The sequence below is a fragment of the Tauraco erythrolophus genome, chromosome 9, assembly GCF_009769465.1.
Source record: "Tauraco erythrolophus isolate bTauEry1 chromosome 9, bTauEry1.pri, whole genome shotgun sequence".
Lineage (NCBI taxonomy): Eukaryota > Metazoa > Chordata > Aves > Musophagiformes > Musophagidae > Tauraco > Tauraco erythrolophus.
Genome location: NC_141473.1, coordinates 10,030,768 through 10,046,489, shown reverse-complemented (window position 1 = coordinate 10,046,489; position 15,722 = coordinate 10,030,768). Strand labels below are relative to the sequence as shown.

The 15,722-nt window shown below is 40.8% G+C and overlaps 1 protein-coding gene across 1 annotated transcript in view; it reads right to left on the bottom strand.

Annotated features, from left to right (window-relative positions):
* NRAP (nebulin related anchoring protein) overlaps window positions 1-8,352 on the bottom strand; it is a 52,129-nt gene extending 43,777 nt beyond the window's left edge. The window contains exons 1-8 of the mRNA XM_086617054.1: window positions 8,281-8,352; window positions 7,923-8,017; window positions 7,135-7,222; window positions 3,939-4,043; window positions 3,288-3,392; window positions 2,522-2,629; window positions 1,530-1,634; window positions 825-932 (exon numbers count right to left, since the gene is read on the bottom strand). Coding sequence (XP_086473180.1) covers window positions 825-932; window positions 1,530-1,634; window positions 2,522-2,629; window positions 3,288-3,392; window positions 3,939-4,043; window positions 7,135-7,222; window positions 7,923-8,017; window positions 8,281-8,352 — 786 coding nt within the window. The remainder of the gene's footprint in view (window positions 1-824; window positions 933-1,529; window positions 1,635-2,521; window positions 2,630-3,287; window positions 3,393-3,938; window positions 4,044-7,134; window positions 7,223-7,922; window positions 8,018-8,280) is intronic.
* Between the last annotated feature and the right edge of the window lie 7,370 nt (window positions 8,353-15,722).

Genomic DNA, 15,722 nt, shown 5'->3' with positions numbered 1-15,722 from the left:
AACAAAACACAATTAACTGTACATTTTGAAGCAATACTGATGTCTTTTTACAATGCTTTTTCAAGAATGGAGAGGTGTTGTGGTTTTGTTATGTCTGGAGAGGAAAAGAAAGCCAATAAAGATCAATACATGAAGGAGTTTAAAAAAAAAACAAAAAACCAAAAAACCACAACAGTAAGGAGAGTAAAATAAGTGGAATAGAAAGCTATATTTATAAATCTATACCTATGTCAAATGTATGCATGTGTTTGTGTATGTGTTTATATACTTTATATATAGAAGGAGCTAGATTCTTGCACTTATAAAAGCCTCATCCTGCAACAGCACAAAAGAAGGAATAGAAGAATGAGCTGCAAGGACCGACTGGGCGCATGGAAAGTCATGGCAAAGCAGAGCTCTGCAAACACAGCCTTCCCCTGATACAAGGTCACCCAGAAATATTGTGGCTGTGTAAATCAGAGCTGCACTTCAACCACTCTAACTCATACTGGGTTGGGTAGAACGAAATCAAAGACCTCCAGCTGACTCCTTATTGTCTTTCTTCTCAGCAGAATGCAACAGGAGGCTGGGTAAAGGGGATGCTTTCGCCCACAGAAATCCACAGCGTTGATTCACAAAAAAAAAAAGCCTATTTTCCTCTTTGCGCATAAAACTCAACTTTGTCCCTGCAAAAGACAATCACTTGAAAATCTAAGTATGAAGTGCACTGCTAGCATAACTCCACAATGCTCATGGAATTTCTGCCAGTAAACATTTTAATCCAAAATATGTGTGAGGATTTATTATTTTCTTCCCAAAAAACAAATTTTGCTTTAGACACTTACATCACTGGCTAATTCATTCGCTCTCTTGGCTATTTGATAAGCTGGAGTGATCATAGCAGGAAAGCTGCCTTTCCCTTTCCGTTCTTCAAAGTCTTCTGTGTATTTCAACTGTAAAAATCCAAGACAGTTCAGGAGCAATTAGATCAAATGTATCTGGATTGCACACATAATCAATTCTTAAAGTTGCAAAGTCAGAAGTTCGAAGGCTGTCATCTGCCAAAAGGAAGATGAACCATGAAGTCTGAATCTTTACAATGTAATCTTTAACTACATGGTGGACTATCTTCTACAAGACCTCTGTGTCTCATTCAAGGTATAGGATGGATCATAGTTGTTTAAAGAAAATACTAAAGTTGTCTGCAAGATGCCTGCTCTATTTATATTAGAGTCAGGCAGCTTCCTTCTTTACTTTCTAGGACACCTAGTTGCTGGGTATAGAACAGACTAGTTCTCTGTCTTCAATTCTGACAGCCAGCTAGTCCCTGAAATGGTCTAGAACTGAGTACGGTCTTTATAACTGGAAGTATTAAATACTTGATATTAAAATGCATCAAGAATATTTTAAGGTAATACACATTTCAAGAATCTGCCTTTTAAATATTAATTTCTTACTTTTCTCTATATTTGTATTTTTAAGTGGTTTATAAATGTCCTAAGAGCCACTTGCAAAGTCAAAAACGGGTCAACCTATTTTCTTTCACTTACATCACTTGAAAGCTGTCCTCCAACCTTTGCATGAAGTATATCTGGAGTGTCTACAACAGAGGTAAACTTCGAAACTCTCTCTTCATGTCCCCGCTTATATTCTACCTGAAGAAGAAGACATAAAACACACATTACAAACAATAAGCAGCAAATACACATGTTCTATCAGAAGGCTTTGAGAGAATATGAGCAACAGCAGTCATGACACTCTCCACTGTACAGTCAAGCTATTGGTATATTTAAGGTCCAACTTCCTTAAAGTGAATGCCAGAAGCAGACAGAAATGAACGCAGATAATCAAATTTTCAGATTATACTAGATTTATGTGAGCCATACATTTGATTAAAATATTATGTGAATAGTCATTATTGGCTCAAAACACTAAGATCATAGTGCACTGACAACGCAGACAGTGTTTGCAGAAAACAATGCAATACTTTAAAATCATTTCTACAGGATTTATTCTTACTTGGTATTTTTCAGTTGAATTGTTATTTTTATAAATAAGCAATTTTCTGTGCATGTATTTAAAGTAGATTATATATTAATTAACATTATTTTTATTCAATATAAATATAAATATAGGTTAATATAAGTATAAATGAAGTGTTTAACTTCAAATAATAAAGGAAGCAAAAAATATCATATGTAAATAAATAGATTAATAAAGCCATAAAGTGAAAATAAAAGGAATTAATTAAATAAACATTTTAAAGCGATTCACAATCTTTTTCAGGTTGTGATCAATTACAGCAAAAGTTGCTATATCTTTCAGGAAATTTCTGCATTGCCTTGTATCCTCTATGATGGTCTTCCCAAGACAAATAGTTTGTTGACCCTGTTTCCTGCATCATGTTGAAGTTTTCTCACTTTGTAGAATTAATAGTACAGCACATATTCATCACAGAACCTACTGTGTAAAGTGAATGCCTTAAAACCAGGACTCTCCAAATTCAAAAGTCTAACATATAATTTAAAAAAGTGCAACTTACGTTACTGCTTAGTTGGGTGGCTCTCTTAGCAACCTGATAACCTGGAGTGATCATAGCAGGAAAGCTGCCTTTGCCTCTCCGCGGCTCATATTCTTCTGTATATTGAAACTAGAAAACGAACATTTTTTTCTTTTGTTGTTACAGAAGCACTGTAGTTTAACGTGATTCTTCGTTTAATGTCTGCTTCCTAAAGGTATGTATCACTTTATTTAAAAGTAAACAAATTAAAGAACTTATACATTTGTTAGGTAGAAATATTTCCCACATACAACAGAAAACACTGCCCATTCATATAAATTATCAACTGTTAATTGGCTGTGTTGATTGAGTCACTAACCTATTGCATGGGCATAGATAATTGGTCATAATTCAGAAGTGGTTTTTATCAGTCATGGAAATATGGTCAATAAAAGGTCTAGTCTATGGAATATATGACGCATTTTCTATCATGAGTGCTGTTCTACTGAAGGAAACATCACTGCCTGCTAGATTAGGATATAATCAAGGTCATCTCATCTATCACTGGTCAGTAATTGAAGTGCTTCTCAATTACATAAATATAGAAATGTATGATTTCCAGCAAGGGCAACAGTATTGTTATGTGACTTGAATCACTTACATAGTTAAAGATTGTTATTGACAGGAGCAAACATGTCAGTCTCTGCTTTGGTAACATTTTATCAAAAGTTGGCTTTGCTGCACTGGTGAGTCCTCAGAATATGATAGCCCATGAAAACAAAGCTATACCAACCATCAGCCCACTTACATCACTCAGAGTCCTCGGTGCCTGTGTTATCCTGACCATCTCAGGATCTGGGATGGTTCCCGAGTACCATGATTTTCCCTCCTCATAGGCAGCATAGTAAGCATTCTACAAAACAAAAATTAAATAACTACCAATCTTCACCCCTGTTTTAATACACAAACAGCTGATGTGACAGAAAAAAAGGAAACATACGCAATGCTGTGGAAGTGAAATTTACTCTCTGCAGAGGTAAAGGACAAGGCCTACACTCCACATACTTTCAGAATAAAAGGGCAGCGCTTGTGTAACAAGAACAGACCTCAAGATGACAGGATCTAGGATCCTGGAGTGAGACTCAAATAATCCCCCCTGAGAATCAGACCACTTGTTGTGAATCTTCAGTGTCAGCAGAAAGAAGACACATTGAGTATCGCTGTACACTCAACGGTCCGAACAGCTATACAAACTGTATAGATACTCTTCCTTCCTCATCTTCTGATTCTTGCACCTTAAGCTATAATCAAGCTATGACGCCTTGAACAGTTTAGCCAAATGAGAAGCAATGTTTTTTTAGCATCAAAATGTTGTGAGTAAAACCCTATCATGACTGCCGAGGCCGATCCTTGGTCTTCTGCAGGCTAGTAGCTTGGAGACTTGAGGGATGTTTCTTACCTGAGTGGCCAGCTGTTGGGCTTTATAGGCAGCTTCAATTTCTCTGGACCTTACATCCCATTGAAAGACTGATTTGAATTGTTCACCCTCTTCTCGATACTTTATCTAAAAAAAAAATTGACTTAGTATTAGCAGTTTGTTAGTACAGACTAATACACCTCCCTCTTAAGGAAAAGAACAAGAAGGAAGACAAACAAGGTGAACACACCCTCTTAGTCCACAGTGATATGGAGTCTGCATGAACTGCAGCAACAAAAGGAGATGAATACAAGACAAAACAACAAAACCAGTGCATTTGACACCATAACAAATGCACTTCAGTGCCTGCTAGTTTTGGCTGCATCTTAAACCAGTCTAAAGGAAGGCCATTTCCAAAAACACCTCTGGCCCCTACTAGGCAACCCTTCCTCTTGTCTGTCACACACTGACACCATTACATGCAGCCATGGGGCAAATTAGATCAGGGAATTAGTATGTAGGCTTTTGCTGTGTTCGCTTTCAGCTATGTCAGTTCCTTCATCTGCCTCAGTGCAAAAATCATCAACATCAACACAAGAAGAACAATGTGACTCCACAAAACTAATTCTCTGGGTGCCAGCATCAACACGTCAGTTCACAATGATTTACTCTAGTTATAAAGTTTACCTGTGTCTGTGTGTTAGATCTCCAATTGCTACAGACAAGCCTAGTTTTCAGTGCCAACTAATAATTTTTCCCTGAAGACACATTTATATATTATATGAATGCAAAAACTGAGGGACTATGACAAGCACACCTGATCCACCAAATCTCCACAGCCCACAAGAAAATACCAACCAGCTTCTTAGAGCTTGCAAAACTATCTGTCTTTTCCTCCTCCTTCTTTTTCAGGCCAATACAACTTACACTCTGCTTATGTACAAAAAGGCCACACAGCCTGTAGCCCTATGCCACGCAAAAACTGCATAACTCCTTCCTCCATGCCACTTATTCTTGGCAAAGGAGTTTTCATGAAATGAAAAGATTGCATTTATCCCTAAGGTCAAAACTCTACTCTCCAGTCCATACCCAGTTTCCACCTAAGATTTCTGCTATTATTGCAGCTGCGCATCTACAAAGGAGCAGCATATTAGACCTGAAATCTGCAATGAAGTTAGGAAAGAATAATTCAGTCCTTAGATAATACTTTTAGGGGAAATAATCTATGAGGATCGAAATCCCTAAGAAATTTTAAGCAGAACATATTGATGCAGCATTAGATGAAAGAACTATTACCTAGTGGGCAATGTTCTACCCTCCTAGTTCCCTGCACAGTGTCCACAAACTATTATGACTGCGTAAATGTAAATGACTACTATATTTAGTCCTGGCTCATCATTTTCCTACTGTTACTTTTATCGTGACAGCATACAGAAATCCAACTGAAATCACAGCTCTGTTATACAACTCACTCTACCGATGCAAAAAATAACAGTCCCTGCCTTGAAGAGCGCAAAATTGACTGGACAGAAAAATCACTGAGCATGTGTCATTATTCCCATTTTATAAATTAAATACAGAGCTACAGAGAGATGAATGATTTGTCTGCTCACATAGAAATTCTGTGTAGAGGAAGTGAGCTGAATTTTTATCTCTGCATTCGAGTCAGTGTCTCAATGTAAGACTTATCTGAGAACATCATGTTAGGAATGAAGAAACGTTACATTTTATGTATAAGAAATAATCTTATCTAAAAAACCACAACAAACTACAGTAGCAATTGAAACCTTTTCCGAAGTTAGCATTATTTTATATATTCACCAATGAAAAAGTTCTAGTGCACTAAAAATTTCTACAGAAGTACTCCCTTTAAGTAAGTACTGCAGAATCAGCTTCTTTACTACCCTTAGCAATTTTCTCTCTGGAGCAGAACCTTATTATGTGATTGAAAAGGACAGAAGGTGCTTTAGGTATAAAAAACAAGGGAAAGTGATCTTTGAGCTATAATTTGTCTGACATGTATATTCACATGCACTGGAAGTATCAGAGTCTCATATCACTGCCTAAAAACAGAAATAGAGCCTGCAGTAATCCCAAACTCATTCCTAACCAGATCTGTCACACACAGTTTAAAGTGTGATAGTCACTGCTGAAATAGTTACTGCTTGTGATATTGCAAAAACTTATGCATAAGAATACTGTACAAGAATGACAAAAGATACAGCGTCTGATGAAGGCTATTAATGTACATCAACTTTGTACAGCTAATACAGAACATCAGAATTAATTTAATATACTATAATCTAAGAAATATAACTTTATTCTTTCGTTTTAATGATGACTAATCACAATTAAACATTAGTTCACTTAGTCGTGCAATGAATAGCACTATTTTAGAGTATCAAAAGACATGACATTCAAGAAAACAGTAGTACCTATGGAATTGAGATAGCTATGAATTACTGGCTGTTTCTGTGATTCTCATTTCATTATATTCTTAGAAATGTAAGTTTGAAACAAATGTATGTGGAGGAAAACAATGCAAGACAGAAAAGAATGGCATTTGAAAGGAAAGAAGACTTTGAGCACCCCTCGAGGTTTGCAGGGGCACAGCAGCCTTTTAGAGATCAGCTGAAAGGGCATGGAAAACTATTCCGTCCTGAGAGCTTTACCAAAGCATTCTCAGCAAAACCATGCGAAGTTCCCTGGACTTTATGGTTTCTCACAAAAGGGAAATATCATCTCAGGTTGTCAGAAATACTTGACAAAGTATTTATGAGAACTCTTGCCTACATCCTACCAAGAGGGAATTTATTTTTTGGTTTGTGCCCTTTAGTATCAGTTTCAGAAGACATCATAAATCAAGTAGGTCATTCTTGTTTCAAATGGCTGTGTAAGCCCCCAAGATTTAGTTACTAAGTCTACATAGCTCTGGGCAGTTTGTGCAAACAATGCTTCCATGTAGATTATCGGACATGGCAGATGAGAAACTGCTACCCATTTTTCTTTCTGAAAGTAGAAGCAAATTCAGACCTAACCTTTCTTTCTTATGAGTGAATGCATTTTAAAAATTATGATTCAAACCTGGGCTGAGATCTTACTGCTCTAAAAGAACACATGTGGGTAAGTAAAGAATACATGTCTACATTATGTAAAGAATGCATTTCTAAAACAAGACACGACTATGATACGAAAATGTAAAACAAAACTAAATACATTTGGCCCTCAAGTTGCTTACCTCACTTACCACTTCCGACAGTTTTTTTGCATTTATATTTATTGGTGTGTCAAATACGCTTGTGAATGCATTGGTTTTTGGATTATGCCTACAAAAGGAAAGCAGAAAAGGATATTAGGAATATACCAGACAGCCCACCAGAAAGGTTCTCTTTGAGCACTCAAAAACACAATGCCAGCCTCCACCCCTCTATACACAACTTTTCCCCCACTCACACACAGATCTCAGATTACATTCAAGTTATTATTGTATGGAGTAGGTGCCTAGAGCAAAATTAATTTTAATGATCGTCATATCAATGCTATGTTTCTAATAACAAAAGAGAATAATAGAATAAAAACCAACTGTCATCTCTCCTTTTTCTGCTGACAAATTTGACAGGAATTGATCATTATAAAATAAAAACTTCTTAGAACAAACCAACTCCAAAATCTGCATTTTATACATTTTCCTGATGACTAGCTCAACCTTGTTAACTCTTAACCACTGATTTAGAAAGCACTGAATTTTACGGTTGGGTTTATCTTCTTTCCACAATAATGAAATGGAACACAATTTGGTATCTTTTAACACACTGGACAAATGAGGAAGCTTTACACACAGTAACAAGAGCTTCCCATCATTTGTGATTCATGTAAATCCAAAGATATGCATCAAGACACTAACGATACATAAGTTTGTATCACACATGGGACCGGGCTGAGTCCAAATGGTGATCTTCTATTACTTTAACATGATTTGGCATTTTTAACCTTTGCTTTGAAAAAGAGAAAAGGAAATACACTTACGCTTGACAGTAAGGCTTTTTCTCATGGCTAATAAAGTTGTTTACTGTTAACATCATCTTGCATACTTCGCAGTGAAAACAGGCTTTGTGCCATGTCTGGAAATACCACAAACAGAAACCAAACAGACATGATTTGTATTTCATTACTATTCTGCTGAGTTTTACATCTCAATATTGATCCTTAACATTCATTTCACTAATTTGAAGAATTCTTCTTTAAATATATGTCTATTATTAACTCATTTCAGTTCTGAACTCAGTTATGAGTAAAGAATTTTTGGAACCGAGATTTGCACTGTGTTGAAAGTGTGAATCTATACATTTATTATAGTCGAAAATAATAAAGAAAGAGAACTGACCTGATCTATACAGTTAATCTTCTCAGCAGGGTAAACCCCATAGCCACATCTAGCACACGGCTGCACATTCATCTTGAAATCCACAGAGTCAAAAATATATAGGTTTATACAAAAGGTTCAAAGAGTATGAAAGTGGCTCTTTGGCCCGTGCAAAGCACGCTCTAGACACTCCAGTCAAGGCCTTTTGCTGTGGTCAATGGCTCCCATTAAAGCTCTGAATTGAAGTCTGTTGCTCGGTTTGGTGACCTTCTGTTTCAAAGTCAGCTGCAGGCTGGCTTTTAAAGCTGCCAGTTAGTAAGAGCGGTTATTTTGGCAACTGTGTCAGTGCGTAAGGGAGGGGAGTAGCAATATCTTTCTCTAAATAGAAGAGTGAACTCACAGAAACGAATCATGTCCATGTGAATGTTAGAGTCTGATCATTTAGTATTTCAGTTTTGTTGTAAAGCCACTCGTCATAAGCCCAGGATGAAAAGTATATACAGCAGCAGCACTTTATCATAGTCTCTCCCCACTCTGATATGCAGCCAGTGACCTCATGGAGGACTACCCTGTGTTTAGGAACACCCTTATGTTAGAAGGACGTACCATCAGAGACACAGGCCAGAGATGGGTTTGGAGCTTCCTGGCCCTTTGCTGGATCTAGAAGAGGTACATCGCCATTGCCCCAGCCAAGTCATTATTTTTTTCCCTTGGTGCCAGCTCAGTTTCACCTTGTATGTTATGGGCAAGAGAGCAGAGCCCACTCATTTCTCATGTCTTTCTGTTTCACCAACCTACCACTCCCTCTCCAGGTGTAGAAGCACACACAGAGAGATGGGCAGGGCCTCTTATTTCACAGAGTTCTAAACATGATGGGTACAAATCCAAATATCTATCTCTTACAGGAAAAACTTTGGAAAAGAACCATTCACTTTTGAATAGAATGAACAAAGCAGCTATTTAACAGTGTTCACAAAGAGCATGCAGGCTGAGATAGATCAAAATATAACATTTCCTTAGCTAAATAACAATAAGAAATTATCATGCCTGATATTAGGATTCAAGCAAGTTACGAGGGTTATGAAGTCTGCTCTGAACAAAAGAAGCTACTAAATTCTACTGGCTACAAATGGTCAGGATTTGAGATTTACATCTTACCTAATCATAATACCTCCAGCTGCAGGACTCCATAACAGCTAACAGTTATCTTAATCAAAGCAAAAGTCTGCTTAGTCGTCCATGCATCTGCACCTCTTCCCATGCCTGCAGCAGTCCTGGGATACTGCTAAGCACTTTCCTTTTCTGTAAATTACAAACAATTTGATCAAAATTATTCTGTATAAACCTTCTGGGTATGCTTAGAGAGTCTCCTATTCATCTCTCTATAAAGATACGCAGTTCCGCTTAACTTATTATTACTGCTTTTACTGAATGCTGACAATGTACTGGCACAGCATACTGACAGCAACTGGTGTGCTGAAAATAGAGTCTCTAATCTGAAGAGCAATGGATATGACACAAAGTCCTGAAATCACTTGAGGCCTTTCAAAGTAAATATTAATATTAGTATATAAACAGATGTATTTTCATTAGAAAAAAAAGTTCACAGAACATAACTTTTTGTATTAAAATAACTATTGACTTACCTCATATTATTCCTTTTGGGATCAGGAGCGATTTTATGTTGACCAAGCTACATCACAATACTATTTAGCATACTCACATGAACCAAAATAATTTGGAAGTCTTCCAGTTCTCTTCTCACACAGCTTTTCATCTCGTCCCAGATTGCCATACTGTTTATGCAAGTGACCTCTATTAGGGCCACAGTGTCCAAGCGGTCCCCTCCTTACTTAGCACCAGGCACACTACTCACTGCTGCCTCTTTGTGTTAATCTACTCCAAAAGTCATCACATTGTATATTTTCTAGATAGTCCTAATTGTCTTCATTCTATGCTGAATCCATGCTAGAGCACTCATCTCACACTTTGGCAAGAAAAAAGCTGCATGACCTGCTCCTGTCCCAGCACAGACAATACATTGCTTAAGGCCCTCCTGAAATGAGTTCTGGGAGACACCGAAAGCAGGAGATCTCTGAACCACACAAAACCAGAGAGACTTGGCAACTATGGAATAAATCATTCATCCAGGAGCCACTTAAAGCCAGACAATTTGTACAGGACTCCAGCCTGAAACATCAGTGCATACAGCCCATATGCACTGTGCACCCAGAGGACATACTAGAGGTCCCTGAGAAGCATGAGACTATGTGCGCCTTCCAAGAGGCCTGTCAGACAGCTAAAAGCCCTTTATTTCACAGATAAAACTTACTTCCTTTCAAGATATACAAAGCCTGTTTGCTTCTTTTCAGAGTGACACATATTACTGGCTTGGCTGGAAGTCGGCAAACACATTTCCAAGTTGTCCTGCTTCTCCCAAGTTACAGCACATTCGAGAAGAGAAGCACGGTAAGCCACAATGCCCTGTACAGCTACTGTCTTTCCCAGCCATGCTACCTCCCTCACATCCATTGTGCGTCAGTTCTGCTGGAGTCTATTGAAGATTCCCCCCTTTCCGAGCGCATCAAAACCGTCCTGTTGCATGGTCTGTTCTCCACCACCCGGGATTAAAACTGAGCTGCTAACAGAAAAAAGAGTTTATTGAAAAACAAGCATTGTATGGTTTCATCACAAAGTACGCACTGCATTTTGATCATGTAAGGAATTAAATCACAAAACTAGTGCAAGTTTGTTATCTTGACAAATCTTAGCAAGACATTTTCTCTTCAGTTAAAAGCTCATTGTGGCTTTTTTCCTCCTTTAGTAAGGCCCTATAAAGGCTCTTTGATATCAATGAAAATCTTAAAAGGCTTTACTTAACAGTAGAACCTTAATCAATGTGGTTTAAAAGTACTGCAGTTGCGTGTAAAGCAAAAGGAGTCAGTACCTTGAAAGCGCAAATTATTAGGAAGAAACATTGTTACCTCTCCAGTCTCCTTAAACTCATTGAATTAACTGCATAGAAAACCTGGAGCACGTCTGCATCCTGAATCTGAATCTAAAAAGCACACATTAGTTATACGAAGTAACTTCCTAACAGACATTCAAGTCAGGGCTGACCTTCTCTGTCACTCCTGAATAGCGGCTACACCCTTCCAGCCACATGAACAGCAGGAAGCCAGATACCACAAATCATGGCAACCCTATCTTCCCTCTATTTGAGAAAAAAAAAAGGTGCTGCAAAAGTTCAAACTCTAGCCCAGCCTCATCGTAACTGTCTCTGAACCACATGGTTAAGTAGTTACCTGGGCTCAGTGCCTTTTGTCTCATATAGTCCCTCCGCGCCAATCAAACTTAGCATAGAGGCAAATCCAGTTTGCAAAAACATCAAAAGAAAGCTGGAAAAGATTTGTCAATGCCAGGATCTCCCAAAACTTGAAGAAAAACCTCTAAGGGACTGCCTTCCAAACTTGTACAGTAGCTTTTTACTTTTTTACTGTTTTGGAAACCAACCAACAACTGTTTACATTTCACAACTAAAAGGGTTTGTCCTTTGTTGCCAGTGTTAGGAAAACTTAAGAGCGTGGGGATTTTGTAAATGCTTCTAATAGAGCAAAAGAAAGTGAGAAAGGGAGTAGAGAGAAATGGAAAAAAGAACCAGCAGGCCAAGAAGGCACCACTGTTACAGAGCAGAGAAAGAACTGGTGAGGATCTGCTACAATTCAAAAGCTTGAAGAAAGTATGCACAGCAAAGCCTACAATGAAATCTCCAGTGCCAAAATATGTTTATTATGTATCGTAACCTAAAAATGACCCAAGTTTAAAATTCGTAAAATATGGCATGTGTAACAGATCATCATGTCTGCCTGATTACAGAGAAATCCCACCCAAACACATATACTGAGCTGACTGAGATGCACTATTCCACCGAATTTCATAAAGTTGTGGTGTGCCAAAACACCACACACAGCCCCCATATACCCCACAGAGCATCAAAACCATCCATCCTTTCTTGCAAAATATATAAAATTTTAACAACTGTTATTTAGGAGGGAACACCTTGCAAGTCGCTCAAATCTTCCATCCTGAAAGTATCTCCACGCATGCCTCCCAGGTCTCAGCAAAGCCCCATCCTTGTTTTCACAGGTGTTGTGCAGAACACAGCACACAGTTATTATTCCAGACAGGTACTATTTAGTTGCCTCAAGCTCTCTAGTTTGTACCTGCTATCTACCTTTCGATTTCCCAAAGGCATGCTCCATTGTCATCCTGCAGCCACTTACATGGTAGTTAAACACTCATTTTCTACAATGTAAATATCCAGTCAAAGGCTTCATTGTTAATGCTTTTAGGGAGTAGAGTGAGTCTCCAGGGATAAGAAAAGGAATGCTGACGCTATAGGTATCACACTGCTGGCTCTTCTCGCTGCCCAGTAATGCATACGGCCAGCTGTTCAATATTATACAGGAGAAATTTTTTCCTTCCTGACCCTTCCCCAGATAGCAATCACTCTATGCCCTGAAGCAAGATACTTCTTTCTACTTCTACTATCTTTTTGATTTCTCCCTTACTCATCACTGAAAACAAGCAAGATTTTCTGAGAAGTCTAGCACCTTATACTGCATTAAAATTGGTTAATCTAACATGTAGGTAAGTAAGAAAGGCACTGCAGCACACTGAGGAATCAACATTTCTCTTTGTGAATGCCATCAACCCACATGAAAACAGAAATACGGGTTTCATCAACTATGTGAGTCAGAAATTCCCCATACACAAATCTATTAGTAAACTCTTGGAAACTGGCAAGCATTATCAGATATAATACCACTTCTTTCAATAGCAATACAATGACTTTTAGAAAAAAGCGATTTCTAGGTCTGCTAATTCGGCTGTGGTGACTAGACGGCAATGGATAAACATTTTCATCAAGATATAGAAAGTCCGAGCTGTCAAATACTTTCTGGATTTCCTAAGTAACCCCCATATACATCATCAGGAAACCACATTTGGATGTCCTGAAGTTCAGGTGCCAGTGCCAGTCATTGCTGGTGACAGCACAGTCTTCCTCATCTCCTCTCCACGCGTTTACTTGAAGAGCTATGCATTTCCAGGATCTCTGTTGTCCATAATTATCCATTACAGATTTGGAAGTGGTGGGGGCTCCTTGAAAAGAAGCAGCTAACAGAAGGCATGAGAGGAACCATGGGATTCTATTAGTTTGATTTTCAGGAGAAAACTTTAGTTACGTATCCAGCCAGGAGCTACAGGCGTAATCCCAGGAAGCAGAGACCAGCCTCAGCAGCAGCATGCAGACACACGGCAAGAGCCACCGCGCCGTTCAGACGCTCCTCCACCGCATCGAAGCAGTGACCTGTTGTGAAGCAAAAGGCTGTTTGTTACCATGCCTGTGTTTTGTGCCAATTATGAGGCAGTTACACTGGAAAACGTCGCTTTGATGTAGATCTCTTCAGGTAGTGAATGTCAAACACCACGCACTGCTGGGTAGGTGTATGATTTTGCAGGATTGAAGCCTGCATCCAGGAGTAATTAGCAAGACTGTACCAATCTTCAGACCATGTACTGGACTGCTGGGCCGGATGCAAGGGCTCCACAGCAGGATATCGTAATTAGCAGAGATGCAACACACCGAATAATTGGACAGATAAGGAAATGCCACTGAAGTTTATATGCAGGACAAAATTTCCTTAGATCCTGACAACCTCGTGTCACCATGAAACTTAAGGCTCTTTTTTGGCGGGGCTGTGACGGAGCACAGCTATTAAAAAGTAATTTCCTTTTTTTCGCTGTGAGGAGCCGGTCATTACCTGAGAAGTGAGGACGGCCCGGGGGAAGCCCGGAGCCCCTCTCCCAGGGGAGCGGGGCGGGAGGAGCCACCGCGCCGGGCGAAGGCCGAGGCCGAGGTCCCCCCGCGCCGGGGGACGGGCCTGGCGTCCCGCTGCAGCGGGCGGCAGCGCGGCCCCGCCGGGACAGGCCCGGGCCAGCGGGGCTCGCCCCGCCCCGCCGCTTTCGCTTTCCGTTCTGCCTCACGGAGCCCACTGCCAAGGCAAGCCCCGGCTCCGGCCTCGGCCCCTTCCCAGCCCCCTGCCTCTCCGCGTCGCGCCGGCCGCCCTCTCCTCTCGCTTCACGGAACCCGCGCCGCTCCCCTCTGCGCGTCCAGCCCGGCCCGCCGCCTTCCCGCCTCCCGCCTTCCCCTCCGCTGGCCGCCGCTTCCCGCTCCCCCACGCCGCCTCCTCTCCTGCCCCCTCGGTCCCCGGCCTGTCCCCTCTGGCCGGCCGCCCCGGGGCCCAGCTCGCTGCTCGCTGCCCTGATCCGGTACCCGGGGGCGGAGGGGCGGAAGGAAGCGGCTCCCCCTCCGCGCGGGACACTCGGGCCCTTCAGGTGCGTGCGCTGGCTGCAGAGCCGTTTCCCCCGCGAGGCAGGAGCACTCCCAGCGGGATTTGCGATGGGTGTAGTTGGGAGCGTTGGCGGTGCGGGTTTCCTCGGCGTGGGGCTGCTTCCCTGCGGCCGCCTCGCCGCCCGCCTGCGCGCTCTTGATCCCCACGATTTTTAAAGATGACTAGCGAATGTATTTGCCAAAGCCGAATCTAGACCCCGGCTTCCAGGAGCTGTGGTTGACGCTCAAGGAGCTCGAAAAGCTCCATCAGCGGCCCGGGCCTGGGCTGGGGCGGTGGTGGTGGCCCTGTAGCCGCAGGGCACGGCTGGTGGCCTCTGAGCTGCTGCAAGGTCACCGGAGTGGTTCTCCAGCTGGGTGTAAACGTGTACTCTTCTGAGCACGTGTGTTATAAAAGCAAGTTTAATCTGCCTAAGTATGGGGAAGGAGCTGCTTTTCCTGATGAAAACCCGGGGCCAGAGTTGGACAAGGCGGCGCAGTGCATCCCACCATGAGCGATGGTGGGGGTCCTGCTCTGCCTTCTCTGCTGCTCTTCTCAGCCCTTCTCAGTGCTGGGCTGGTGCGGATCATGGCGTTACCAGAAAAATGGCTCCTTTCTTCTTGTTGTTTTCTGCCAGCCTAATGATCTAAATAAACTTCCTGAGTGGGCAACTCACTACATGGGAGAAGAAGAGAGAGAGACCGTTTTTTCGTCAGGAAAAAGTCGTTAGTTAGCTCAGCCTTGTTGTCTAGCAGTGCGCTGTGTCGCTTTTGAGATGAGTGGAGATGTTCCAAGCTTACACTGGAGTAATGAAAAAAAAGGCTGAAATAGAGCAATTCGTGTAAGAGGCTGCAATGAAAATACCTTTTAGTTTCCAAGAAACACTTCATAACTGTTTTTTAGCCTAACAATTGTACACATATGTTAATTAATCATTGGAAGAATGTAAAATCCATATTAAGTGTTGATACAGACAAAACAGAGAAATGAAAACCATGGAAGTTAATACAAGGTTTTTTCTCTTACACACATTTGACTCTCTAAATGCAAATGAAAATACAGGAGCTGTCT